Genomic DNA, 27,611 nt, shown 5'->3' with positions numbered 1-27,611 from the left:
AGTGGTCTAAATTACAGTCATTTCCAATTTTTGACACTGCTGAAACAGGATGGGAGGAACAAACACAGCTGCTGCTCCCACACCAAGGCGGCCTTGGTGTTCAGTGATATGCTACCCACTTTAAAGCCGTTTCATTGTTTTTGACAGATATAATCTAAGTAGATTCAGCCTGGTACAGTGTTACCCTACTACAGTGGTACAACAGATGCCTGGAACCAAACACTTTGTCTTCAAGTACTACAATAAGGTTAACAAATGCTATTTTTACAGAAGCCAGAGGTTGACCTCTGTGTATGTTTTGCTACATGGTTTACTCAAGTGCACCAAGACAGGCTACAATTGTTAACCTTAAACCATTCATAAATTTATAGTCTTTAACCCTCACTGCAAAAGAAGAAGCTTATTCACTCTCACTTGAAAGGGTCAGTACTCTCATGATCCTCTAGAAGGTTGATTTACACACAAAATGAATGGAAACTCCAAGAGCACAGGTGGGTTGTAGCACAGCTTATCCTTGATTTTGATGAAGCTCACACTGGACAAAGCAGTTTTTGCAAGGGTTGCAGTCCTAACGCCTGAAATCCTATTCAGTCACTCTCTACCCTCTCACATTTTTGGCATTTATGCGCTTTAAGTTATTGTTTTATTTGTTTAAAATGGTGGCTTTGGGTTATGGCATGATGAAAGAAATGATACAGAAGCACTGAAGAAGCAACATGTGCCATGTATGTTAGAAATGTCAAATTTCAAGCAATCTGGGTAACACAGAGCACATCCAGAAGCACAGCTGTTACCACAGAACTAGAACAGGTGCTCTCATCTGACCTATTGCTGGCCAAATGCCCTCAAAGACAGGAAGCTCTAGAGTCGTCTCCCAACCAACAACTCCACCTAGCCAACTGCTCATACTGCACAAGGCAACCTGTCTTCATGAGAAAGATCAACACCAGGGGCACGGAACTTGTGGAACTCTGGATGCTGTTGGACTCCGATTCCCTTCAGTTGCAACCAGCATGGCCAATGGCGGGAGAGAATGGGGGTTATGGTACAATCTGAGGGCCACGGGCTCCCTATCTCTGCTCTAAATAACGCTGAGCAAACACTTGTATTGCACTTACCTTAAAGGAGAGAAATGAGTATTCATTTAACACATACAAACATTGAGGCACAAATAAGCACATTTCAAAGAGCCACCATGCCTTGGTGCACAACAGCCCTGAACGGAGTGTCCTGGTTAAGAAGAAGGCTGGCAACCCAAGTAGATTCCTATGCTTCAAAGTGGTCTTTGTGATTCTACCAGGAAAGCCTGCCTACCAAAAGGTAATTACCCTTTACAAGAACTTTTAATTCCCACCTGCCCTTCCCTCCCCACCCCACTCCACCCCACCTCCAGCTTTTTAGCTAGAAATAAATTCAACCTGAGCAATCCAGTACAGGCATGCATTTGCCCTTGGAGCCATCCCATTACATGTTTCTTTCCTATTTTTGGAAGTAATATAATAGGATAAAACAGCCACTATTGCCATTTGATTATTATTTAGCCATACTGTCAGCTAAAACTGAGATACAAACTATAAAGTGTTGTTAACTAAGCTGGAGTCATTCATCTCATTGCACAAAAATGAGTTGACATAAATTGCACACTCACAAGTATTCCTTTCATTATTTACTCTAGAAGGAGTGTGCACATCATTGTTTAAAAATGTATAATTAACTTGTACAAAATTCTGAAGTTTGGAACCAAGGGAGATGTCTCATTCCATCAAGCCAAGAAACTAGACAGCAAAAACATGGAATTGTTTCAGAGAACTTAGATCTTGCATGGCCTCCCAGGTATTCACAGTAATCTCAGTAAACAGACATTCATATTCTCAGACAGAGAGTCTGGCTTCAGTCTGACGCACCTTGCTATGTCCAAGCAAAACTGCATTTTCAGTTCTGCTTCTCTTGGCAGTCCACACTTTGGTCCTCCTATCCTCTCAGTGATGGCTGAAGAATCCCCTTTTCAATCAGGTGTGACTTCAGAGTTTTATAAACATTTAATTGCTGTTCTGGCTGGAGCACCAACAGCTGTTTCAGTAGTTTGCTGGGATTGGGGCCTCTGCAATATCAAGGAGACAACATTTCGATCTGCAGTACTAGTACCCTTTGCTTGTTTCCTGTTCAGTCAAGTGCTTGCTTTAAGGAGTTTATTCAAATGAGCACCATTTTTCCTAAATTAGTTTTATGAGGAATGGTATAACAACTAAACCATTTTGAACAGGGCAGTCTCGCTGAAGCAAAACCCTTAAGGAGGCAGCATAGCAAGGGATACTGCAGCCCATTAGTAGCACCACCCTAACAGTGCCCTAGCAAAGAAAAGCTGCAGCAACCACAGCTGACTTCTTGCATAACCCACCTGCCACCAAACTAGGTTTACCAAGAGGAAAAAATAGGGAGTGACACCTATTCTGTCACCAGAGATCTGGAGTGATATAATTTATGCATACACATTTCCCTCTGTGTGCCCAGCAACACTGGAACTGATATCAGGTGGTGAGGAAGACAGAAATTGTAACCTGGCTCTTTCCTTGGTTTTAAATACCGCCAAAGGCAGAGTATGGGGAAAATACTCAAGTTCTGAGCTGCAGAAACTTTTGTCTCTTCTTGTGGTATTCTTTTAATGCAACTAAAGGGAACTGTTCTAATTGCTAACCCATCATTTGCATACACGCAGAGTGCACAACCCTTCCAGCCCCTAGGACCGCACTGGGTGCAATGGTGCATGCACAGGTACCCTAATCCCCAGACAAGGTTTCCACCAGCTTGCTTTAATAAGGGAAATGGCTCCCTTGGCTCTGATCCCTCAAAAGCACTGGAAGCAGCTGTGGGTTGTATACCTCAGGTGTACAGTATGCTAAAAGTGGTTCAAACAAAGGCAATGGATAAAATACATTCCTACACATATTAAAGAAATAAGACAGACAGAAATTCTACATTCAATGCTTCCATTTTTAGCTTAATGAAAAAATATTACCTTAGCTTGTAACTACTTCTTAGAAGCCTTTTGAAAGGGCAAAACTGCAGTGTGTTGTGGCTCATCGCCTTTACAAGTTCATTTATACGCTCCAAATTTCTTAAAAGACTGTGCAGACAACATTCACAAAAACCAAGCTATGATGATTTATCCTTAGCCAGACTTGTGATTCTGTAAACCTGTCTGGTCTTACAAATGCTTTCCACTAGTTGCCTTAGGCCAAATATTAATTCTAACTGCAGTATCTCTTCTTAATTATTCAAATAGGGAGAAATGTGAACTTGCTCCAACATCTGAAATAAAGACTGATGCAAAAGAATTCGTATCAATTCTCTGTAACGTATTCTTAAATGGCTGTTCATGTGAACATACCTTATGAAACTGGTGATATAGACATGAACAAAGGTAGCCATCAAGTACTGACAGTCAAAACGATCCATTATTCCACCATGGCCAGGAATAGTATCAGCAAAATCCTTTAGGGAAAAAGGAAGCCCCACACATTTAAACACACATTAATACAGTATCTTCAAGTTAGTATTTATTAGCCCTTAAAATAGATTAATTTATTACCTGCTTTTTATCTGTATTTAAGTTATAGCAGCAATGTTTAATCATTTAAATCAATTAAATGGTGACTCAGGTATATGCAGCAGATGATCTCAGTTTAAACAAAAATACATGCTATGTAGAATATGTATGCATAAGTCCATATCTTGCAACATACCTTGATTTTGAAAGCCCTTTTGAATCCACTGGCAAAAAAGCCTCCAAATGGCCCAATTAAGGATGCAAATGTTGACAGAGCAATGCTGTGCATCTGGAATGGGTACATATTCACTGTTTCCTAGAGGAAACCATCATGGTAATCAATTTCTCTGAACATTATGCAATACAAGATCCTCTCCCCGCAATACCCCTTCACACAGGTATATTCTTCAGCACATTAAAGGATTAAAATCTTCAAGCAGCAGAGGGCACTTTGTATGACTGAACTAGTTTTGCTCATCATCAATATGCAAGTAAGTAAGTCCTGGCTGGGATCAACTTGAGTAATCTCAGAGGCCAGACAAACACTATCCAGCCAATCCCCTGATCTATCCCAAATATATGGAAGCCAGTCTCTACATGCGAGAGCATTTCTTCCTGGTTAGAAGAGTGGGCCAATCTTTAACATCTTCCTTTTCTAGCTGTTAACCTTCTCAGACCAGCTGCTTTTGGGCTAGAAGAAAGGCACTAGAGGCAACCTTCAAAGCAGATGAAAATTATGAAGTTGCAGGGAATGATTTACCAAAATGGTCCTGCAGTATCAATAGGATCACACTCCCTTTGACTCGCTCCCAGTATAGGTCATCATACAGGGGGTTCAGGCCAAAACCAGGCTTGAACTGAGAGCAATCAACCAGCACACTGGTGCCTGTGGCCTTCTGACCTGGAATGCCTATCTGCCAGTTGCTCATCTACACCAACAATGCCTCCAAAAAGGTATTCCTGAACAGGCTAGATGGAACTCTCAACCTGTCTACATGGAAGGCAGCATGCTGCTGCAACACCATTGTCAGCCCAGTTAAGTAAGAGACGCACAGATTTCCAAAGTGAGAACAAACCAGACCAGAAAACACAATCTTGTAATCGAAATGGAAGTCATAGTTCTGGGAAAGGTTCATGGAGCCAGTGATATCTTCACAAATCCAGAGAACAGTTGCTTGGTCAGATGCTTTGCCATCATGTTTGTGTGAAGGACGGACACTCTTGACCTATTATTCAAAAGCCTCCTATATACATTTCTACCTGTTCTGCTTCTACTTTTACCCATTCAGCTGATTTGAGTGTATAAAAACAGGTACAGACTTTCTAAGAATGGGAAGATGATCATTACAAGAGCGTAGCAATAATTTGGTATACCTTAGCATACTCTTGCACTATAGGAAAACTGTTGAAAGACTTTTGTACATATTTTTCCTATTCTACTTGATCTAAATGCTAAAAGAAAGAGAGAGACGCATGGACTCTGGCTCCTAGAAAGCATTATATCCAAGGTTCTGATTTCAAGACTGAAGTTTTAGTTTTACTTACTCTTCCCAGCACAAGCTGCAGCAGGGATGGTATGGAGTACTTCTGTAACTGGAATAGTTCTGATGGCTCACACTCTGTGACAAATCTATTTGTTTCACTGTTGTATTCCACAGGACATACAAAATACTGATACTGGGCCAGAAGGTAGGCAACCTGAAAAGTACAATAGAAATCCATCCATTAGATGTTTGTGACAATTACTAGACATGTAATATAAGAAAAATGGGAAGAATACACTACTCCCATGGTCATATCTAAGGGATGGTTTACAGGCTATGTGGAATGATGTGTTACTGCTGCCATGGACATGCCCATGCCACTCCATGGAGTGTATGCATTGTATTTTCTTCTTCTGAAGCCTTCTAAGTTCTCCTGCCATCTGAACTCAGATGGGTAGTGACCACAGATAGAATTTTCTTGGTTGTTCCATCTATCATGGATATGCCCTCCCGCAAAGAAGTTTGCTTGGTGGCTATCTTGTTATCTTTTTCATCATGAGACACTTTTTCCCTGAATTGCCCAAACACTGTTTCTATTCAATCTAGCGGAAACGAAGGATTAGTCCTTCCTCCCACTGAGACAGAATGCAAACCCAAAGAACATTTGCTCTTCTGAGCTTCACATCCATGTGGGCTATCTCAAATATGCAACTAAAAGAAATCAGCTTCCTCAGGCTGCCTCTTGTTTGATGGAAAATCAAAATCCTTTGCCATATCGTATCAGTCCCCACACGCCTGGGCATGGAGGCAATGCCTATTGGACTGGAAGATGATTCTGAAGGACAGCTGTCCTCTGGAGTCCCTCTTTGCTACCATCACTTTCCAAGACTGAAGAATAAGAAGCCTCAGTACACTGTTTGACAGCATCAAGAGCACACCACATTGTGCATCTGTCTTAGTGAGGTATTACCACTTATACATCTGATATTATTTTATTCTTTCGATCCTGCCCATACGAACAAACTTTAGAGGGTTCATAAGCACGCCCTTAAGATTACTCAGTCAAGTTTGGCACAGTGAAACAGCAGTCAAAAGTGAACTAATGAAGGGCAGGAGTCCCGCCAATTTATACTAGAAGCAGAGGGGCGGGGCTCCCACCAAAAATTATACACTTAGCTAGGGGAATCTTCCCAAACTCAGGCACTGTGCAGGCGCAGCACCCACATGTGTGATGCACAGGGACCATGAAGAAGAACCACAGTTGTGGAACTCCTTTCCAGGTGAACTATGTAAGTGAACCAGGACGAGAAATGAAAAATGATACATCCACTTACAATGAAACCAAACACAACTGTGGTAAAGAAGCCACCAATGAAGCCTTCCCAGGTTTTTTTCGGGGACAACTAATTAACAAGAGAAACAAACAAGTTATAGTTTTCAAGATATCACTTCAAGATATCACAAAGCTCCTTGCAATTTTTACTGCAACAATTTTTACTGCATGACCATTCCTATGAAAATGCTGACATTTGTTTTCAAACTTTTACACAAGTGCCAGGAAAAAACACAACAGAAAAATAAACAGCTCTGCTGCTGTTATACCTAGTGTTCAATTAAATCTAATGCAGTACTACTTTGAAAGTAATATGTGCAGCTACATATAACACAGGAATACTCATCCTTCCCTAAGTAATACCCAGAAATTAAGAAAAATCCTCCTACAAATGGGATGGGTAAGTCAATCGTGGCTGACCTCAGTAGTGTTATCACAAGCATGATCAAACAGATACCTGCAAGTCACTAAGCAAAATTATGCTCCTGGCAAGCAAACTATTAATGCTAACAGACTGCAGGAACATATTTTGCCAGCAGACACTACTCATGCTCTGAATGCTGGCAAGACCAGCAAGTTTGTTTGTTTGTTTAAAGCTTTTGTATGCCGTCCTATTATACAAGATCTCAGGACAGCTTACAATATTTAAAAAGACAAGTAAAACAACAATTGCAATAAATAATAAAACAGAACAAAACAATCAATCGCAAAACAAACAGAGCGACTAAACTTAAAAACTACTAAAGTTGAAAATACTGTTTAAATAAAAATGTTTTGGGCTGGCACTGAAAAGAGTATAAACTTGGCGCCAGGCATACCTTTCCGAGGAGTACATTCCAGAGCCTGGGCGCCACAGCAGAGATGGCCCTACTCTGCATTGATGACCTTTTTACTTCTCTTAGAGAGGGTTCCTGGAGTAGGGCTTCTCCCATAGATCTTAAGGGGCGTGAGGGCATATAAGGAAGGAGACCTTCCTTCAGGTATCCTGGTCCCAAGCCGTTTAGGGCTTTATAGGTCAAAACCAGCACCTTGAATTGGGCCTGGACTTCAACTGGAAGGCAGTGGAGCTGGTACAGGACCGGCGTTATGTGAAAGTAATGGCCGGTCCCCGTCAGCAGCCTGGCAGCTCTATTTTGTACCAGTTGCAATATCCAGATCATTTTCAAGGGCAGCCCCACGTAGAGCATGTTGCAGTCATCCAAGTGGGAAGTTAAAAGAGCATGTATCACTGCTGCTAGGGAGTGCTCATCCAGGTAAGGATGCAGCCGATGGATCAGTCAAAGTTGTAGGAAAGCACTCCTTGCCACCGCTGCCACCTAGAACTCCAGTGACAGCTCTGGGTCAAGGAGTACTCCCAAGCTGCGGACTCTGTCCTTTAGAGGGAGTGCTACCCCATCCAGAGCTGGGTCAAAATCACCTCCCTGGAGACCCACACCGCCCACCAACAGGACTTCCGTCTTATCTGGATTGAGGCTCAATTTATTACCTCAGCCAGGCACCACTTCAGTACATCCACTACCTCAACTGAAGTAGATGTAAAAGAGAGGTAGAGCTGGGTGTCATCAGCATACTGATGACTCCGCAGCCCAAACCTCCTGATGACCTCTCCCAGCGGTTTCATGTAAATGTTAAATAGCAAGGGGAACAGAATGGACCCCTGTGGTACTCCATGGCAAAGCTGCCATGGCACAGAGCTATAGCCCCCCAGCACCACCATCTGGAATCGGCTGGCCAGATAGGAGTGGAACCTATCCCAAGTCTCCTACTCCCAAGTCAGCCGGCCTATCCAGAAGGATAGCATGGTCGATGGTATCGTAAGCCACTGAGAGGTCCAGGAGCACCAACAGGGACACACTCCCTCTGTCCCTCTCCCTGCACAGGTCATCATACATGGCGACCAAGGCAGATTCAGTACCATAAGCGGGTCTGAAGCCAGACTGAAATGGGTCCAGATAATCAGTTTCATCCAAGAGTGCCTGGAGTTGTCCCGCCACCACCCACTCTAACATCTTGCCCAAAAACGGAATATTGCCCACCGGTCTAAAGTTGGTGGCCACCTCTGGGTCCAGGGATACCCTCTTCAGGACAGGATGGATCACCACCTCCTTCTAGCCATTAATAACCTCCTGGACCCAAGGACCAATCCCGTAACTGGCCTCCTTAAGTAGCCAGGAAGGGCAAGGGTCAAGAAGACAGGTGGTAGGACGTACCATCCCAAGCACTTGTCCACATCATCAGGCCACAATAACTGAAACTCATCCATTAAAGATGGACCAGACAGAGCTCTGGACACTTCCCGTACTGGAACAGTATCAACTGTGGAGCCCAGATCGCGGCGAATCTGAGCAATTTTTTCCTTAAAGTGCTGGGCAAGGTCGTCACAGCGGGCTGCCGAAGGTGCAACCACGTCATTTTCCTGGCCAGTGTGTATTAGGCCTTGCACTATTCGGAAAAGCTCCGCTGGATGGCACTGTGAGGAAGCAATGGAAGCGGAGAAGAACTGCCTCTTCACCGCCCTTACCGCCACACCATAGGCTCGATAACGAGCGCATAAGTGTGTTTGGTCAGATTCGTCCCAAGATTTCCTCCACCTGCGCAGTCTCCCAGCCTGCTTCATCACCCACAACTCAGGCATATACCATGGTGCCGAGCGGGCTCTGCTAGGTGGGAGAGGACACTTAGGAGCGATCGTGTCGATTGCTGAACATGTTGAAAAGAGAATGTCTGAATTTTGTACAATGTGCTCCAATCACCAGAAAAAAAAATGTATTCCATACATACCACAGTCTCCCTACAGCAACCTGATTAGTAATTGGAACAGTAAGAAATGCTCCAACAAGTTAAATTCATGCTGATGAAAATCAATGGTAGAAAATAACTAAGAATCTAATAAGTAAAGCAATCTGTATGTAAACAGAATGTGAAAGAGGGCAAAATTAGCAAGCCCCATCACAACTATGCTGGCTCTAACTGGTCAAAATTTGGGTTAGCTTATTTGGGGATAGAAATGGGGGCAACCCCTCCAAGTATTGCGGAAACAATGCTCCACCAGGACATAACTGCAGCTTGCAATTTGCCAGAAAAGCTGTACATCTTTAGAAAGCAACTGGAAGCCAAGCATAAATGCAGTGCTTTAAATCTTCTTTCTTAATCATCTTTAGTACCTTAATTAATGGGGTTCTCCCAAAGAAGAATCCAAAGATATAAGCAGCAATATCGTTGCAAATAACACTTGAGATTGGAACAAGAAACCTGAATGGTAAGAAGAATAAAAATTAAATTGAACTTAATCAACAGACATTTGTTGTGAAGAGTGAATGGCTTTTAGAATATTTCTGGCCAAGTTTCAGTTCTATCAATTTGCCATAAATATCACTTTTTAAGGAAGCTGAGTACATGTTTTAAAGCAAGTATTTACAAAATTAACACTCTAATCATTTGTTATGCAAGGGAATTCAGTATAAGCACATGCCAGGCATTTTAAACGTTATAAAATAAGTCAGTAAAAAGAAGTCTGCAGAGACAGGTAAAGAACACCTGTGTATATAAAAATGTGTCATATCAAACTAATAGGCTTAAACCTTGTTTGTATATATACTAGTGTTTTAACTGAAAAATGTAGTATTAATATATTGTAGCTATCTATTACGAACAGTATCCTGCAACCAACAAAATACTTTATCTTTAACCTTCTCCTCCCCCCCCACATGTCTTCTTTTCCTTTTGCACTGTATTATGAACCAGTGAATAAGGACAGTTATCTACTAATCTGTGTATTGCACTGGCATGTGCCAGGCAGAATTTTCATATTCAATGACTAGCTGTGGCTTCCCATGTCTTGTGAGCCCCAAAACAGTGGGTTATGAAATGGCTGCCCATGCATACTGCAGCCCACTGTGACTTAAGTAAGACATGGTGCACTGTTTCATTGTGTAAACCAAGTCCCTACTCAGTAGTCTTTACTGTAATACTTGCAAAAACTTAAAGACAACAGCATGTGCTCCCCTTTATTTAAATGTAAGAAAACACAAAGGTGCCAAGAACTGTTGACTGGCTGAGCTTTTTCTAGTCTGCTGTCCCCAAGGCATGTTTAACTGCAATGACCAGCATCCTTCAGTTAAAAGAGGTGGCTAAGGATGCTGGAAATTGTATTGTAATATTGTATTGTATTTGCAGTTGGCATCCATTGTTACTAATGAACTTCTTTAATGGATTTTTCCCCACAGAAAAATAAAGCCCTGGAAATTTTCCTCAGAGTTTTCTGTCTCACATCACTGATGATTATCATCCCTTTAGGACATATAAAGTACTTCATATATCTGAAAGTCAAATAAATGAGATTTGACTAGTCATCAGCAATGATTCTTCCACCCTATTCTTCCTGCCAACTGATCAAACAAAAATGTGGATCTCTTCTTTGCAAAAGAGACCTGATTTCCATTTTAAAGCACAGACAACAGTGGGACAACAGGAAAACAGGAGACAGGAATCAAAGAGCCCCTCCTGTGCTAACCCAGTGCATGTGTCAAATTTCATTCATGGAACAAAAACAAAGAATGATGGATCAGAGCCTGCCAAGATATTATGCTATATGACAAATTGCCTTTGAAACATTTCTTCATTTCAAAAGAGGTCTGCCAAGCAGTTTGGGATGGGGGAGAGCCTGTTAAATAAAAGCATGTCTAATGTCCTGTTTAGCACACAGAATTATTACAGTTCTCTGAATTATAATAAAAACCAACATGTTAAAAAATAAAACTAGCAGCTTTTTCCAAGCAAAGGGCAATTATACACTCCCAACAACGCAAATTACTCAGGATTTAACCATAAACCTAATTAAGTTTATTGGGACAGACAACACAAAATGGTTTTGAGGGGAATTGGGTTGTTCTACAATATGTGTAACTTGTTGAGGTAAACCTACCTACGGCTCATCTAATAATTCTGGTCTTGAACCCTAATCCTAGCAGTTTTTGGGGCCAATGTCTCTGCTATCTATCCAAGAAAATGCATTTACAGCCGATATGGTACTTTATTTTCTCTGTGATGGTTCAGCATCTCTTAATACTGATTTAAAATAGGTTAGTATATAATACTGCCAACCTAAGGCCAATTGCATATAGCATGCCAATTAGAACAAGATTTTGAATCTGACTATTTTGTTACTAGACTTATTTTCCAAATATTTTACGGCCTGGATGAGACTTCACAAATATATGCAAACAGAATGTTTAAAAAGAATTGAAGCACAATCATTGGACCTAGAAACACATTATTTAGATGAGTGAGGTATATGCATAGATTTGCAAGAATTACTGTCCCCTTACCAGATCATGCCTTCAAACAGATTTTGGATGACAAGATGGGATTGAGTTACAGTGATCAGCAAAGTGACATGAGTCCATGCGAACTGTTAACAGTGCAATAACACAACAGTTAGTGACAACGCACAGATCAATACACCTAAATAAAAATGGTAGTTTGGCTGAAAGGGCTACAGAGGCATTCTGATGAGGTGTGCACAAACATCATCACAATCTAACAGCATTAATATCTAACACAGGGGTCTCAAACTCGCGGCCCGCAGGCCAATTGCCGGGATGGGTGGGGCACGGGGGAGGGGCCCTGCGGCCTTCAAAGCGCCGGTGGCGCCCGGGCCGGCCTCTGGATGAGCGGCCAACCACCACCATGGTGGTGGAATACTTGATGCAGCCCAGCCTCACCCAGACTCTACTTCCAGCAGCCACCAGGTAAGTTGAGTTTGAGAGCCCTGATCTAACACAAGACAGTTATGAAGAGAGACTTCTAGTTAAAATGTATACAAATTTTCCATCTGAGAACTAGAAGATCTTTAAAAATGTATCTTAACGTGAATGAAATTGAAGATGGCAAGCTGCAAGATATTCTGTGTATACATGAGACACACAATTTAGAATTAGAACAATAAGATGTTTGTGACAAGGTTATGGTGAAATCATGCTACATAATTATGAAAATTTATCAACACAGAAGTTAGTTCTTACAAGTTACTGACTAGCACATAGGATCTAAATTGCATAAGCATTAAAGAAGAAACAAGAGTCCTTTGTCAAGAAACTAATTTGCCATCTCTAGTGTTGCTTGTACAATTAAATAACAATTCCTGATATATCCATTATCATAATAGGCTATGAAGCATTAAATGCTCAGGGTTTGTTCACACATGCATCCCCCTGGCCACATTTCCCCACGTTGTTATTCCCAAATGTGATCACAATCATGCAATCATGTTAGTCACTATGATGTATCATCTCATGATAAGTGGATATACAGTTTCAATCTCCATGATTATATTGGCATATTTATTAGGGGAGCCCAAGTCACAGGTGACCCACCATCCTCCAGAAGAGCCTCTGCTACCCCCCGCTACCCCAGGGGATTTTCTTTTTAAGATCAACCAAATCAATGCTGACTGGAGCACTTTTTTGTTCAGGGGGGAAAGCCCACAAATGCAACCAATGGAGGGGAGGGTTACAAGGACATAGAAATTAGGGCTGGAGTTTTCAACATTGACCACCCGATATATAGGATGGTGATTTTTGAGGAGTAACTTGTAGACAGCCTTTATTTGAAAATGTTATAGTATTGGTGCACCTTTTGTAGTTTTCCATGTTTTTATCACCTGGGAAAAATACAAACCAATTCTGAAACCACCCCATGAAGCAGTGCAGTATGAAAGCATCCCAAAACAGCTATTGCATTAAGGTGCATCTGAAGGAAGATGCAAAATATTGGCAACCTCACCATTAAATGCCAAGCAATCCTTTTCTAATTGTACTGTATGAACATTCTGATACATTGTTTTCCTACCTGTCCACAGAGTGTAAGAATTTCAGGGTCTCCAAAGTGTTGCTGACTAAATTGGCAGATAGTCTTACAGAAGCAAAATACTATGATCACACAGTGCCAAAAGGCATTTCTATCACAGCTCAATTTCAAATGAGTATCAACAGTATGGGATGAATACTATGAATTTTGTTCACAAGGTCCGAAACTATATTTTCAACATTATCCTACAAGAGTGACAAAAATGGATTAATGCTTATTACTCTGAGCAGCTATAGGATCGATACACACCATGTAAAACTGCAGACGATAATGCCTCTTCACCAAACTCAGTACAAACAAACAGAAACCTGTGCAAGAAACAGAAGACAGGTGCATTCTTTGCAACTTTATTCTAATTACAGTTAAGAAACACAACCTAGACTAGCAGTAAAAGAGTTCCATTATTAGGTGTCCTCACCACTTTTTTCAACTGTCAGCCTTATCCTCACCAACTCTAAGCGGAAACTCTGATTTTTTTTTACTTGCCACCTCCCAGATAGGGCTTCCCCTTGCTAATGCTAAGAATGGGGACTTTTTATCTCTGACCTCTGAAGAGGGGTTAGAAATAAGGGAAGGGTTTCCCTTGTGAGCACTACACAAGCAAGGGAAGACCCAGGCTGTTTTTTAAGAAAACAGCTGCACTAGCAGGTCAAACAGCTCCCTTATCTTCCATCTCTCTTAGTACTAACGGGAAACTTCGGGTGATGTTGCCTCAGCTTCATGCACTGCACTAGAAGCAGTCAAAGCTGTGCTGAAATAGAAGTACTTTCATCCAGGCAGGCCCCTCTTGTATGTTCCAAGATTGGCAGGTATACCTGAGCAAGGGAATGCATTCTGCTAATCCTACCCCTCACACACAATGGACAAAAAATGCACTTCTCAGCGAATGCAAGTGTTCTTCCTGAATATAATAATGTCTGCATCTAGCACTGCATTTTTCTGCAATTGGTTTAAGGCACAATGCCTTCATATTATGTTTCTGTATGAGCAGTTTTTGATAAAACCCAGAAATGGCACAAGTCTTATATACTCAAGCTGGTGGCACCCTTATTAACATACAAGCCAAATGAGGTCTTCATTACACCTTACATCTTAATGAAATTTCTCAAATAGGCCAACACCACCTCTTGACTATCTGACCTAGTTGCAGTTTTGGAATGCAAAAGCACATTAAAAGGAGATGTCAGCAATAGTTTCAAAGTGGTAGAAATACCTCCCCCCGATTGCCAAAGCCAGAGGATTTTCTGGAAGCATTTTAAAACCTTAATTGATCTAAACTAGGGATATTCCAGCAGCCTGTCTTGCCCACTTTTACTACTTTTAAAAAAGCAAATAAAATCTCCATGATCCACTACTGTACATTTTATTTACAAAACTCCAAACTGCTTAAGAGTTACAGCATAATTAACCCAAACTTGTTGTAGAATGTAAATGCTTTGCAGGTCCAGGCCAAGGTCAACTTCATCCACTACTCTTTTCAAGAGTTCCTGCAACCAGCGAGCACAAGGAAATCCACTGGACCTTGAAGTGGTCTACTGATGGACTGCAGTCCACCATGACTCTGCTTCTGGTCTACCATGTTACTGTGGGATTTTAGCACTTAGTCTGACTATGTCTTAATATGCTATCTAAATTCAGAAGCTTAATTCTTTCAGAGCCCAAGTAGAAGAGATATTAGTTCTGCAAGTTATGTTCTCACTTTAACTGTGCAAGTGGGAGTTAGCACCTATCCTGAAAATTATTAGAATGTTTGTGCAACTTTTCCATCCAACATTTTAAGGTGATCATGCCTTAACCAAGCACAGAAGACTAGAACCCAAGAAACTGAATGTAAAGGCATATTACATAGTACTAAAAGAAAATACAAGGGGCACTGGCAACATGTACTAAGTTACCTGCCAGATAAAGTGCAAAGGATATAAATCGGTGATATCGAATTAGGAACTGAAGTTGCTCTCGTCGCTGAACAAATGTGGCAAAGTAATCTGCCACAGTCTCTCCATAAAAGAAATAGTTCACACATAATAAGAAATACCTGCAATATAAAGAACAGTTACTCTGTGAGAAGAAAGACAAACATTTGTTTTTTTCTTTTCGTATTGTTGGATCTTAAAAAATGAAAAGATAATGATCAGAAATTTACTCAGTTTAGACAAGCAACACCCCAACATTCTGTCTATTCAGAACATGATGCAAACTATGCATCATGCTTCAAGGCAGATTAAAAGATTTTTAAAGCTGGGGTGAAAATACAGAATAATATAATTCTGTTAACAGTGTCCATCATACTAATATTTGATTAATTCAGTTGGACAGATTCTCAAATGTCTTGTTAATATTTAACTATAGAAGAAACATATTTTGAACTGAAGCCCCACAGAAGTCAGTGGTTCAAAGCAGAATCATTAACTCTTAGGTGTTTGCTTTCACTAGAAAATTAACCTTATGAAATATAAAAGGAAAAGTTCGTTTGCAAAAACAAACGTTCAAGCATTACTTGTTACTTACCAGCTTAGTGTTCTAAACCAAGGCAAGTCATAAGAACGATAGACTCTGTAACCTATAGTGATGATTTCATGGAAACATTTTACTTGTATGCTCAAGACCTAGAATAAAAGGATCAATAAATTCTATATATGCATTGTCCTCTGCTGTAAAAATGCATCTTATTCATATTATCACCATTCCTAGAGTTTGGATATGAAAACTAAATTTATCTAAATCACAGTTTTTAACATAATCTTGTCATACTGATGGATGTGTTCAACCCAAGAGAATCACAACAACACTTAAACTTCTGTGTGTGGGCTTCCCCATTCAGCACAATAGAGGGCCATCACATTCTACATGAACATCTGTTTAGCGGGCCTAACAGGGCTATAGATTTTTCAGGTTGTAGCTGGCTGTGGAGTCTACATTTCCAACAAGAACCCCACATAAAGCTGGTTAAGAAAAGTAAAAGAGACATTCAGGCCTAATAGGTGCTCATATGATATTGCTGATCATGTAGCCTGAGTTTCAAAATGGAAACAGGAAAGGCAAATTCAGGATACAAAACTGAACTAATTGATAAATTGATTGTTTTCACAGCTAGGTGAATCAAGTGAATAAATCTTACAGTTTAGTAAACTTACAAGCAACATGAGCATAAATGATCCCATGTATATGATCAAGAAGAAAACTGAAATCATAGCTAAAGTTAAAATTCCACGAATCCACCAATTCTTCCATCTACAAAGGGAAATGTACACAAAAAATCAAATTAAACTTCTGATTTCTGAACCTGCTTTATACCCAATTGTGGAAATTACTTTCAAAGCACAGGAATACTGAACTCGTAGGAAAAGCTGAACATTTTTGTATTAATTTTAAAACAAATTCTGTTTTTAGATTAGAGTACAACAATGTCAATCCAATCCTATTTATGCATACTCAAAAAGATTTAGTACGTTATACGTGTTAATCACTTTACAACAGTCTAGTGCAGTGATGGTGAACCTTTTAGAGACTGAGTGCCCAAACTGCAAATCAGAACCCACTTATTTATCACAAAGTGCCAACACTGCAATAAAACTCGAATTTGCTGACCACCAGCACAAGGGAGCAATGTTCCACTGACCTCCAGTTTCTGGCCGGTCCTAAAAAAGGCATCTGAGTGTATTTCCTATCTGAGTGTATTTCCTACCGGCCACGCGAAAGCTCGAGGAGTTGTGGCTAATGTGTGACCTCACTGCCTGGTGTCCTTAATCTTTCCGAATATGGACAAGGCTGCTGGGGCAATCACGTGCCGACAAAGAGGGCTCTGCATTGGGCACACAGAGCCATAGCTTCACCATCACTGGTCTAGTGGCATATACAGAACTACTCTATTTTGAAGCTTATCATAGAAATGTTTTTAAATAGCAATCACACTGAGGTTTGCTCAAACTCCAGAAACTAGAATTGGGTTGATGTCTGACCACAGCATTCAGATGACTGCCTGATGGCAAACGGACTGCCAGCGTCAAAGGATTATGGACATTCGCAGAGCAGAAGAAGCAGAGATGAAGGTACCTTTGTGTTCTACCCACTCTGCAAAATAGCTAGATGGCTGATTTTCATCCACGTAACTGTAGTACTCTGATGGGGAAGGGAAAGAGGCTTAAGTGTTGGTAAGATACATGCCATCCTGGAAACACCAGTCCTTTTCCACCAAGAACCACTTCACTGAGGTTGCTCTTACAACCTTGAAAAAGCAGCCACTGTGATTTTTTTCTGTAATGACTGAGAGGAGCAGGGAGAGCAATCCTACTGCAGATCATTTATGCATTGTCTGGGCGTGTAGCAGTACTGCCTATGTATAATGAAGTAATGGCTACAGAGCAACTCAAAATGCATAAACAACACATTTTAGCTTGCATATAGCCTAATTTTGATAAACTAATTTTACACTAACATCTGCCCAGATGAACTAGTTTTCCCTCAATACCTGGAAGATAAGCCAGAAAGGGCCTTCTTTAAAATTTCTGGGGTGCTGTCTGTTGATGGAACAACTTCAGGAACTTCTGAATCATTTCTGAGGTCTAGTTCTCCAAATCTTTCATCTCCATCCACATCCTAAAACAAAAAGCAGAAATATAACATTTAGAAATCTAAGCATGGGGACACCTGAAAATTATTTCAAAGCAGAAAATAAAATCATAGGCATTAATGCATGACAGACATTTGGCCATTATGAGATACAGAGTATAGTAGGGACACGGCAAGCAGCTTATTAAGTATGAGACCATTTATAAAAAGCTAAAATTGCCCTTGGGCAAATCAGTATGTCAATGCTGTTTTCCAAGCTATAGCAAATTACGTTCAGGCTATCAAATGTTTTTCTTACCTGCACATTGATTCTAGAACCTGCTTTACTCAATGGACTTTGCACAATACATAAGACTAACACACTCAGCATTTGTGTATACTCTCCACTACTTTGTTAAGCACTGTAGAAGTTGGTACAAGTCAGGGGATTAAGTTTCACCATTCTAATGGCTGTGAAAACAGCCCAAATGTATTTCATTGTGTAACTTTAAAAAATCGTTTTTGGCAAGTTTTTCATCATTTCACACCTCTTCTCTAGTTCCCAAATTGAGCAGCAGCTGAAGTAGACTCTTGAAACTGAAATACAGGCTGCAATGCTATACTCTTATGTTCTGTAAACAATATTGGTGTATAAACACTTTCCTAAAGGCAATTTCCAAGTTACTGGCCAAATACACATTGCTCAATAACCTCTGTATCCAGTCAGCACCGATATTTCCCAGTAAGAGATCTACAGTCATGATCTCAACTAAGTCCATAAATATGCTACAAAATAAGATGACTTTCCAAAACCGATGTGGCTGTTTATTCTGAGCAGCCTATGTGTAGTGGGCATTTATTTCTTTGTGCTTTTATTTTTTCCAGCATACCTTTAACCTGCTCATGTATTACATGGTTGGAGAATGGAAGCTTGCATTGTGAATGCAACTGCCCTAGTTTAAACTAATTGCTTATTCTAGAGGAGTAGATGTGTTAGTTTGTTGGAACAAACTTCAGTAGCTCCTTCAAACTAATACATTTATTGTAGTAGAAACTCTTGTGGACTTCATAATGCTGCTTCAACATTCTATGTAATGTGTATCGTATGTGGAACACATAAACGTATCACATCTCTAAGTAACATCTCAATAATTTGAAAATACCACATATGCTCTACCAAAGTATAGTAGAATACTATGCATGGCTAATCAAAGAAAGCAGCAGAGAATCTATCAGGAAAGTATGCCTTAACTATTCTGCAACCTCAGTAATTCCAAAAACCTAGAAAGTTTAAGAACACAATATGCTTCTTCAATAGGCATTAAACTATTATAAAGCACACAAAAGCTATTCAAACCAAGAAACTAGGAGCGGGAAGTTAAATTTTTTAGACTACTTGAATATGAAACAAGTAGAATTTAAGTGGTTTAGATGTTTGCCAAAGCAATTCAGCCACATAAGTACAAAAAACCCTCTTCATTCCACTTCACTTGCTGCTCTCATTTTCAAGTAATATTTAACATAAATCACAACAAATAATTAGCTACATTATGAACAATATTATGTATCCAAGCATCTCAGACTCATAAAATATAATTTTATTTACAAAGAAATGAAGTATAAGAAAATATAAAGCTTCAATAAACATATTTTTATGCTTGTGATCTAGCCAATCTTCAAATTACAGAAACTACTCAATTGTGATGTTCCTGAGAGGTGGATGATTTGGTTTTTTTTAAGCCAGTGAAACAGACCAGCATGAACCACAAAAGCATGAACCACAAAGTCCCTGGTACAGGTCTCACCTCACCTACAAACTCAACATGTGGAGCTGAGCAAGGTGGACTCAGGCAAATCATTATGCTTTATAACCTCAACCCTCTAACTACAATTTAAAACTAGTAACAGCCTGCCTATCTTAGAGGAATGTTTTAATGGAACACTGGTACAGCCAACATGGAGGAAAAAAAAACATGTCAGCTGCTTCTCCTGAGCAACCTTGAAGATGGGCTTTAGGGGGCATTCTGGAGGGTGGAGGGAAGGAGACAAATACTGCCAAGGTACAACATATCCTGATGACACTTCAGCCTCCTTCCTCCTGCTCCATGGTGCCCCATTTAGATTGCTAGAATGAGCCATCTAGTTGTTTTACGGGGCAAAAGGAGTGCAGAGGTGATGTTTGCCTCGTGTGCCTTCTGCCCTGCATATGATGCCCATCTTTACTGGACTGTTCCCTAACACTGCCATGCTTATCTTTTAAACTGATTTATCTATGTTCTCCCATGTGGCACAATTTGCATGAATGATCTGGATATACTTGTCATCCTGTAGAGGACACACACTAACATATTTTTTGCTTATTTTGTTCATTTGTACCCAGTGCTGTGACACTTCACAATATTAAGGATTTATGCACAGCTGGTTGGGATATGCTGGGAATTGAGGGACTAATTTTCTTCTGACTAAACTTGCACAGAACTGCAACTTTAACAAGGTAAGAGCATTTAAGTTTGAAGGGCCTTGCCTTTGCCCATGTCATCATTTGTTCCACCTCTGCCATTTTCTGCCTCATCATCTTTTTCCCCACTTCAGTTGCAGCCTCATAATCAGCAGAAGCTAGAAGTTGCAACTTAGTGATATACTAGCTCTGAAAAATCTATGAACTCCAAGCCATACAATTCTATGACTATCCACATTTTTGATCCCAATTATAACAAAAAAAGCTAGTAGGTCAATATTTTTTAGTTTAGCTATTTTAGTTTCTCTTTTCACAAGGAAAGTCAGGATAGAACATTTAAAAATGCAAATAACTGCTTATGGAGAATTGCCTTATTTTATGCTCCAGTGCATCTCTATGAGATGTTACTGAAAGATTCAGATCATGTGTTGTATTTATTCAGGACAGGACAACCACAGCACCAGGCTTTTGAAAGTGACTGACAACATTGCTTTTCAGATACAAAACCTTTGTGGCATCTCTGAAAGAGATGGTTCCACCATTCGTTGCAACCTGCTTCAGAACAAATCAGAATTAATTTTATATTGTTATTTATATATAACAATTTTATATTGTTATTTATTTTATATTGTTAATTATTTTATTAACAATATAATTATTTATATTGTTAATTTTATATTGTTATTTTTGTATTTTATTGTATTTTATTTTGTGTTGTGAGCCGCCCCGCGGCTTCGGCAAGGGGTGGCATAGAAATGTTTTAATAAATTAAATAAATAAATAAATAAATTAAGGTGCTAGGCTTGTTCTCAGAAGATGGTCTACAGAAACCATGCAAGACTGTTTACCATTCATGCTTTAGAAATTGCTTTCTAGATAAGAAATGTTTAAGAACAGAAGAAGAGTAGTGCTGGATCAGACCAAGAGTCCAGCTAGTCCAGCATTCTTGTTCACTGTATCGGAAGCCACAATCAGGCCATGAGTGCAACCTTCCTGCCCATGTTCCACAGCGAGTGGTATACATAAGCAAACTGCCTCTGCTACTGGCTATCAGAAAGAGCCACAAAAGGGGGAGGGGATTAATGAGGGCAACATCTAGCTGATTTGCAGAGGTGGTGGTATGAGGTAGCGAACATCACTTCTCTGCTCCTCTTACTCTGCACTGATTACTCATAAACCTCCAACTTCAAAAGTTATACGCATAGAGGATTGTGCTTTTACAACATCTGACCAAATATTCGCTGCCTGCTCTAATGTGCAACCCTACTACAAGCCTCAATATTCCAAATAAAGATCTAACTCAAACACACTCACCTCCATATCACAGAATCACAGAAGAGTAGAGTTGGAAAGGGCCAATAAGGACATTCAGTCCAACCCTCTGCTCAGTGCAAGTGTCCAAGTTAAAGTATCCCTAACAGATGGCTGTCAAGATACATCTTGAATGCCTCCAGTGTGTGAGAGCTCACTATCTGCTTAGGTAATTGGTTTTATTGTCATATTGTTCTAACAGTCAGGAGGTTTTTCCTAATGTTCAACCAGAATCTGACTTCCTGTAAGTTGTGCCCATTGTTTCATGTTCTGCAGTCTGGGATGATGCAGAAGAGATCTTGGCCCTCTTCTCTGAAACAACTTGCTCTATGTTACGTTAATCTCATTTTTTTAAAATCAGTTACTACTAATTGTCACAAAGGTGGTATGCAGTTTTAACAGAAACTTTGGTGATAAGTGATAGGTGACACATACAATTGTGCACAAAACGTATGAGTCATGCTGTTTTAAAGTTTCCTAGATTAAAGCATCAAGCCCATCTGAGAAGAAACTTCTGAACTACTCAAACACAGCGGGTTGGACTTTTAGGCAGGTGGGATTAGTTTAACATCTATTATCTTTAGACACTCAAAGAGATGTAGATTTGCAGATACTAGCTAAAGTTGGAAGCACTAAAATTTAATATTATGTTCTACAAAATAAAGCAAATGTAGTTTGTAAACATTCATTTTGTTCAAAGCACTGTACAAATTCAGAGTCCTAAGTCAACGCAAAAACAAAATATTATAGAACTAGTACTTTTGACAAGTCCCCCAAAACTGTAAAGCTACATTATATCATGCAAAACTACCCGAAGACTGAAGTTCCATGTATGTATAAACTTTATACTCCAGTTTCTAAGTCAAGGGTATACATCTTGAGATCCTCTGGCCTACTGCTCTCATCATATCTCATCATTAGTTATGGCTAGGATTGATAGAATTGCAGCCTTCAGATGTTTTGGTCTACATGTTGCTTACCTCTGGCTTAGAGCCAAAAGTGCACTAGAGCTTTTCAGCAGCCCAGACCTCCCCTAGCTTCCCAAAGCCTACTCTAAGAAGTAATTCCTGAAATTTAAAGGCTCTAACTGAAAGGAGAAACGAGTAACCCCTGTGTATGCAAAGGGCTCTCTAAATCCCAGCCTGAGGTTCATGGAAGACAGTAAATGTTCAATAGAACCTAGGAGAGCAGGTTGGGGGTTTTTTTTACTGTGGTGTTAACTTTCAGATCATGTATGTCCTGAAGCATTGAAGACCAAAGTCACAAATGTAGTGCCTGAAACATGTTTAGGACTCTTCTGCAAGGAAAGTTGTCATATTTTGGCAGCCACAAACCTACTTAAGTGACTTTCAATCTATGTTCTAACCAATTATGGAGTTCCCTAGACACACATTAGTAGCTCTTCAGTGGAAAGATGAGTAATGAAAGAAGAGTTTCCCAACATTGCAGCCTGACAGATGCCCTCTGAACTTCCACAGTAAAATACATTTTAGATCACATCCTGAATGAGTCTGTGTTGAGGTCCAACAGGCTGGCCATTGGAGCTGCATAAACTGAGACCTAGTTATCCCAATGAAATGTGAACGTAACTTCAACTGTGCTGTACCTCTTCATAATGTAGGTCAGGATTCACATCCCTTTATTTAAACAATAAATCTGAGCACACAGAAACCTAGCACATCAGGGAGAAGTCTAGACAGAAGCATTCAGGGCTGCCAGTTTTCAAGGTGCAGAGCTATATAATGTTTAGCTTAAAACATTTACATTCTGGCTTTGAGTCAAACAACAGGTCATCAAGGCAGCTTATGATAAAACAGAACTGACATGCCCAGTTAATGCAAGATTTTTTTTAAGAACAGTGGAGGCTGAAAGAGAAAGGAGCAGGCAGGGATGAGTTAAACATGCACACTCCATAGCCATAAGGCTTATCTCCTGACTAGGAAGAAAAAGCCACCAGAAGCAATCCCTACACAGGCAGCAATGTATATTTTTTTGGAATATTTTCATTAGGTTAATTTGTATAGAGCCAATTCACATAGAAAAATGTTCAGTTTGACTGGAAAATATTCTGATGTCTTAAAGAGTGGGTATCTTGTGACCATGCAAATGTTTTGGCTTACAATCGCTCACCATTGCTTAAGCAGGTTGCAGCTAATGAGCCATAGGTCATGATATCGTGAGGACAAGTCACTCACTCCTGTCCTAGAGGTATCTAATTCAGCATGTTTGTTTTACTTGAATTTGGTTAAAATATATTTAAAGAGTATCCCAAGTTATATTTTGTCCCAATATACTGCAAGTATGTATAATATAAAAAAGTTAAGGCTGCAGCTTGTACTTCTATTACATGGTATGAAAGTATACTTCAGAACCAGGGATCTATGCTTAGACCCTACTCTTTTGGGAGGCATACAATTACTCCCTGCATACATTTCAGGAGTCTCTTCTTTCACAGACTAAGAACTATCTTATAAACCAATCAATAACTTACAGATACGTTCTTATTTCAGTGAGCAATGTAAGTTCGTAAGTGAACAGTACAGTACACATACACTTAGGGAGTGTTCAAAATATGACTGAATTCAGGATCCCACTTAGGGAAGCAACTCTCAGCTTGCAGCTGGCCTAGAAAGAAGCACATCAGCTGCTTTTCCAAAGTCATAAGAGCAACACCAGAGAAAAGTAAAGTGGAACATAGGTTGAGACTGGGTCTACCAGGAAACAACATGTCCTGGTGGCATGTCAGCCTCTTCTCTTCCCATCCAAAGCACTACAAGCAGATGGCCAAAACCAGGCACCTCACTTACAAGGTGAGAGGAATAAGGAGGCAGCGATCACCTGAATAGGATGTTCATAATCTTCCATGTCTGAAAGCTAAGCACCCCACTAAACTGCATCTTAATAGATTTTATTAAGAACTGGATACAATATGCTGACAATAACTCACCTCTTTCAATAGAGTTCAATTTCTTCCAATAACATTACTGAGGCACCTTCAGTTTCATTGTCACTATTTATGTCCTTCATTTAACTTTGAGACATATATGTATTTTGATTACAAATATGCATTCTCTTACATGTTTTTTAGAGGTAACAGCAGGTCCATAATCCACACTCTGTTCCACAGTCTCTGTGGAATTCCCCACCTTGGCTGAAGACATTCTCATTTTAACAAAAAGTTATCTGATTTACCAACCATGGCTTGTTTCAGTATTCTGATAAGAGGGGTTGTTTCTTTTTAAAACCCTTTAATCCTAATTTATTCATCTTTTATTGTTTACCATTCCAGAATCTATTTACCTTTACAAATTTTGCAAATAAATAAATAAATAACAAATCACATTGAAACTTTCAAGTTGCCAAGTTTGCCTAATATGTATTTTCCATTGGTACACACTGATTTTTTGACCAATTAACTTATGAAATGGCACATTTTCCACCCCTTACCACAGGACACGAGTTTACTTCATCTAATGGTTAGAAGAACTAGCCCTGAGTTTAGGCCCTAGTACCTGCAGCTCTTTGAATGAAGAAATATTTCCTGGAATACATAAGTTTAAAAACAAACAGATGGCTACTTTCCAAGATCCATTCAGCAGACAAACAGTTGAAGACACTGACAATACCACTAAAAAGTAGCTTCCAAGTGCCTGACCTTGCCTAATCTGGGAAACGAAGCAGGCTCAGGCCTGACTGAAATCTGGATGGGTAACAATGTTGTGAACCATCCAGATAGCTTTGGGCTAAGGGCAGTAGAGAAATATAAAGAATAACAACAATAAAGGTAAATCAAGTTGTATAAGAAAATAGTGCCCCAATAAACCATTCTTTGGATGTTAGCTCATATTGAAGAATTGAAATAGATTTTTCCATCTTCCATTTCATCTTATTAATGGAAGCAATTAGAATGATAAAGAATAATGAAATGATCAATTTCATTTCTAGGCCCCTGACAACTAGAGGAATGCTGGAATTTATGATAGAGCATGTATACAAAACTTAAACATATTTAAAATCTTAGCATTACCACATTATTGTGAAGCTGTGTGATCATAATACATCTTTTTTAAATCCAATTATAAATTTCATGAAGATGCATCTATTGTATCTTAGGCATGGAAATTAACCTGTACTCTTGCAAGCCTAGTTCTCTTTTAAAATGACATGTACTCCATTACATAAGGCAGAAGCCTAAATAACACACCATTCCATCCTATTTGCTTTAAGGCACAGTCACAAAAATCACTGCAAAGATTTTCACCCTTTTTGCTCATTTCTCATAAAAGATTCTATTTCAAGTCATGCTATTCCCATGGCTAAATGTCAGTTGGAAAACCATAAACATATACAAGCTGTCATGGACACAAGCTAACTGGAATAAATTCAGTGGTTTCCTTCACTTGTTCCTCATACACAAGGTCTATGTATTAATGAATTGGCCGTTTACATCCATGGTTAGTTAATACCTTGAAGAAGGAAGGAGTACAGCCTTCACTTAAGAGTGCAGACTGCAGGTGCAGAAGGAATGGTCTCTTACTGCAGATCTGAAGATAGGCACAAATGCAACATTTCTTCAAGCTTATGTCTTCATATTTTATACCCTCACCTTGTAAGAAAGAAAAACTAAAAGGGGGTGTCTTTCATTCTACCACATATTCATTTCTGGATAAGAATGAACAGTCAAGCTTAAGTGCAAGTAATAATGAGCAATGACTTCCTAGCAACAAGAAAAGACAACCAAACACCTGCCCCAATTTCACTACCAAAGCATATCTGGAGAGGTGAAATTATAACTGAGTGAAAGAGACGACGGTGAAGAGTGACTCAGTCTCTCTTCTGAATTTTAATCCTCCTTCAGGAATGAGAGGCAAGATCTGCTTAGAAGGAGCACATCATGAACCAAGCAGAAAGGGTGGTGGATCTGCTTGGGAAAAAGGCGAGTAAACACCCTGCTTTTCTGAGTTCCCCGGCAATGGAGGCCCATTCAGACTTACCTTTTCAATGATTTTTTCGGCTTCATTATCCCCCCCAGCTCCTCGCTGCCTCAGCTCCGACATTTCCCTGGTGCGAGGTCAATAAAACAGCAGCAGAAGCAGGAAGAAAGTAGTATGTATGCACACAGGGACCTGAATCCCCAAGATTAGGCCTCGCACACCTTTCTACATCCCACTGGTCACCTCGAAACCTGGAAGCTCTGAAAAGCCTACCCCCTCCACAAAAGCGTGCCCCCAGGAACAGCTCCTTCCTGCAAAATAAACAGAGCTACTGTGCAAGTGTCTCTTTTAAAAGCACTGCCAAGGTAGCTTAAAGGGGCAAGCCTTTCAGAGAAATCCTCAGGGGGTTTTCCACAACCCCACTAGCAAGGACCCGAAAATGGGCAACACTCCGGCAAGAAGCCTTCCTTTGCCAAGGGCCCCCTCCCCAAACATGAGAGCCCCAGGACAGGGTTGCTTTTTCCCTCTGAGGGGGGGAGGGGAAAGGGTTCAATAACCTCCTGCAAAAACCGAGTCTCTAAATACAGCAGCTCTCTACCCTGGAGACCTACCCACATGAGACAGCACCATACACTCCCAAAATAGCAAGAAAGGGACCCTAGGGGGAAAATGAAAAGCCCCCCCCCAATGACCCCCGCCTCACACAGGCTCACTTCAGCCCCGGTTGAGGCCCCGGGGAGACCCTTCCTGCCCTTTCCCGAATGGGGTCTCTAACACTACCCCGCTGTCCTTTCAGAAGACGCCCCTCCCCCCAATAAGCGCCCCACGGATCACTGCCCCCCACACACTGTCCTAGTCGCCCCAGCCCGGCTGGAGGCGAGCAGACCATCGCACGGGCACGTCCGAAAGGCGAAGATCCCCGGCAGCGCTCGGAAGCCCCCCAGAGGCTCCCTCGTGGGAGGGGCGCCCCCGTCCTGCCTCCCCCCTCCCCGGCCCGGCCCGCCTCGCCTCAGGGCGGAGGTCTGGCGACGCCCCCAGGTGAGCAGCGCGCGCCTACCCCACCCCGATCAGCGCCGCCGCGTGAGACGAGCCGCCGCGGCCAAGGGGAAGGAGAGAGGGCGCGATTCTG

At 40.6% G+C, this 27,611-nt stretch overlaps 1 protein-coding gene across 1 annotated transcript; it reads right to left on the bottom strand.

Moving 5' to 3' along the window:
• Positions 1-1,395: 1,395 nt before the first annotated feature.
• CDS1 (CDP-diacylglycerol synthase 1) lies at positions 1,396-27,110 on the bottom strand. Its single transcript, XM_044429607.1, has 13 exons — positions 26,543-27,110; positions 17,700-17,827; positions 16,366-16,462; positions 15,740-15,837; positions 15,127-15,266; positions 13,481-13,539; positions 11,692-11,774; positions 9,529-9,616; positions 6,366-6,434; positions 5,093-5,245; positions 3,744-3,863; positions 3,389-3,492; positions 1,396-2,101 (listed from the first exon to the last, which is right to left on the bottom strand). Exons 1-13 carry the CDS (start codon positions 26,603-26,605, stop codon positions 1,972-1,974), a joined length of 1,332 nt encoding a protein of 443 aa, XP_044285542.1. The 5' UTR covers positions 26,606-27,110; the 3' UTR covers positions 1,396-1,971.
• Between the last annotated feature and the right edge of the window lie 501 nt (positions 27,111-27,611).

Source organism: Varanus komodoensis, unplaced genomic scaffold (assembly GCF_004798865.1).
Source record: "Varanus komodoensis strain SLA01 unplaced genomic scaffold, ASM479886v1 scaffold2, whole genome shotgun sequence".
Taxonomy (NCBI): domain Eukaryota; kingdom Metazoa; phylum Chordata; class Lepidosauria; order Squamata; family Varanidae; genus Varanus; species Varanus komodoensis.
This window is presented reverse-complemented; position numbering and strand designations above follow the sequence as displayed.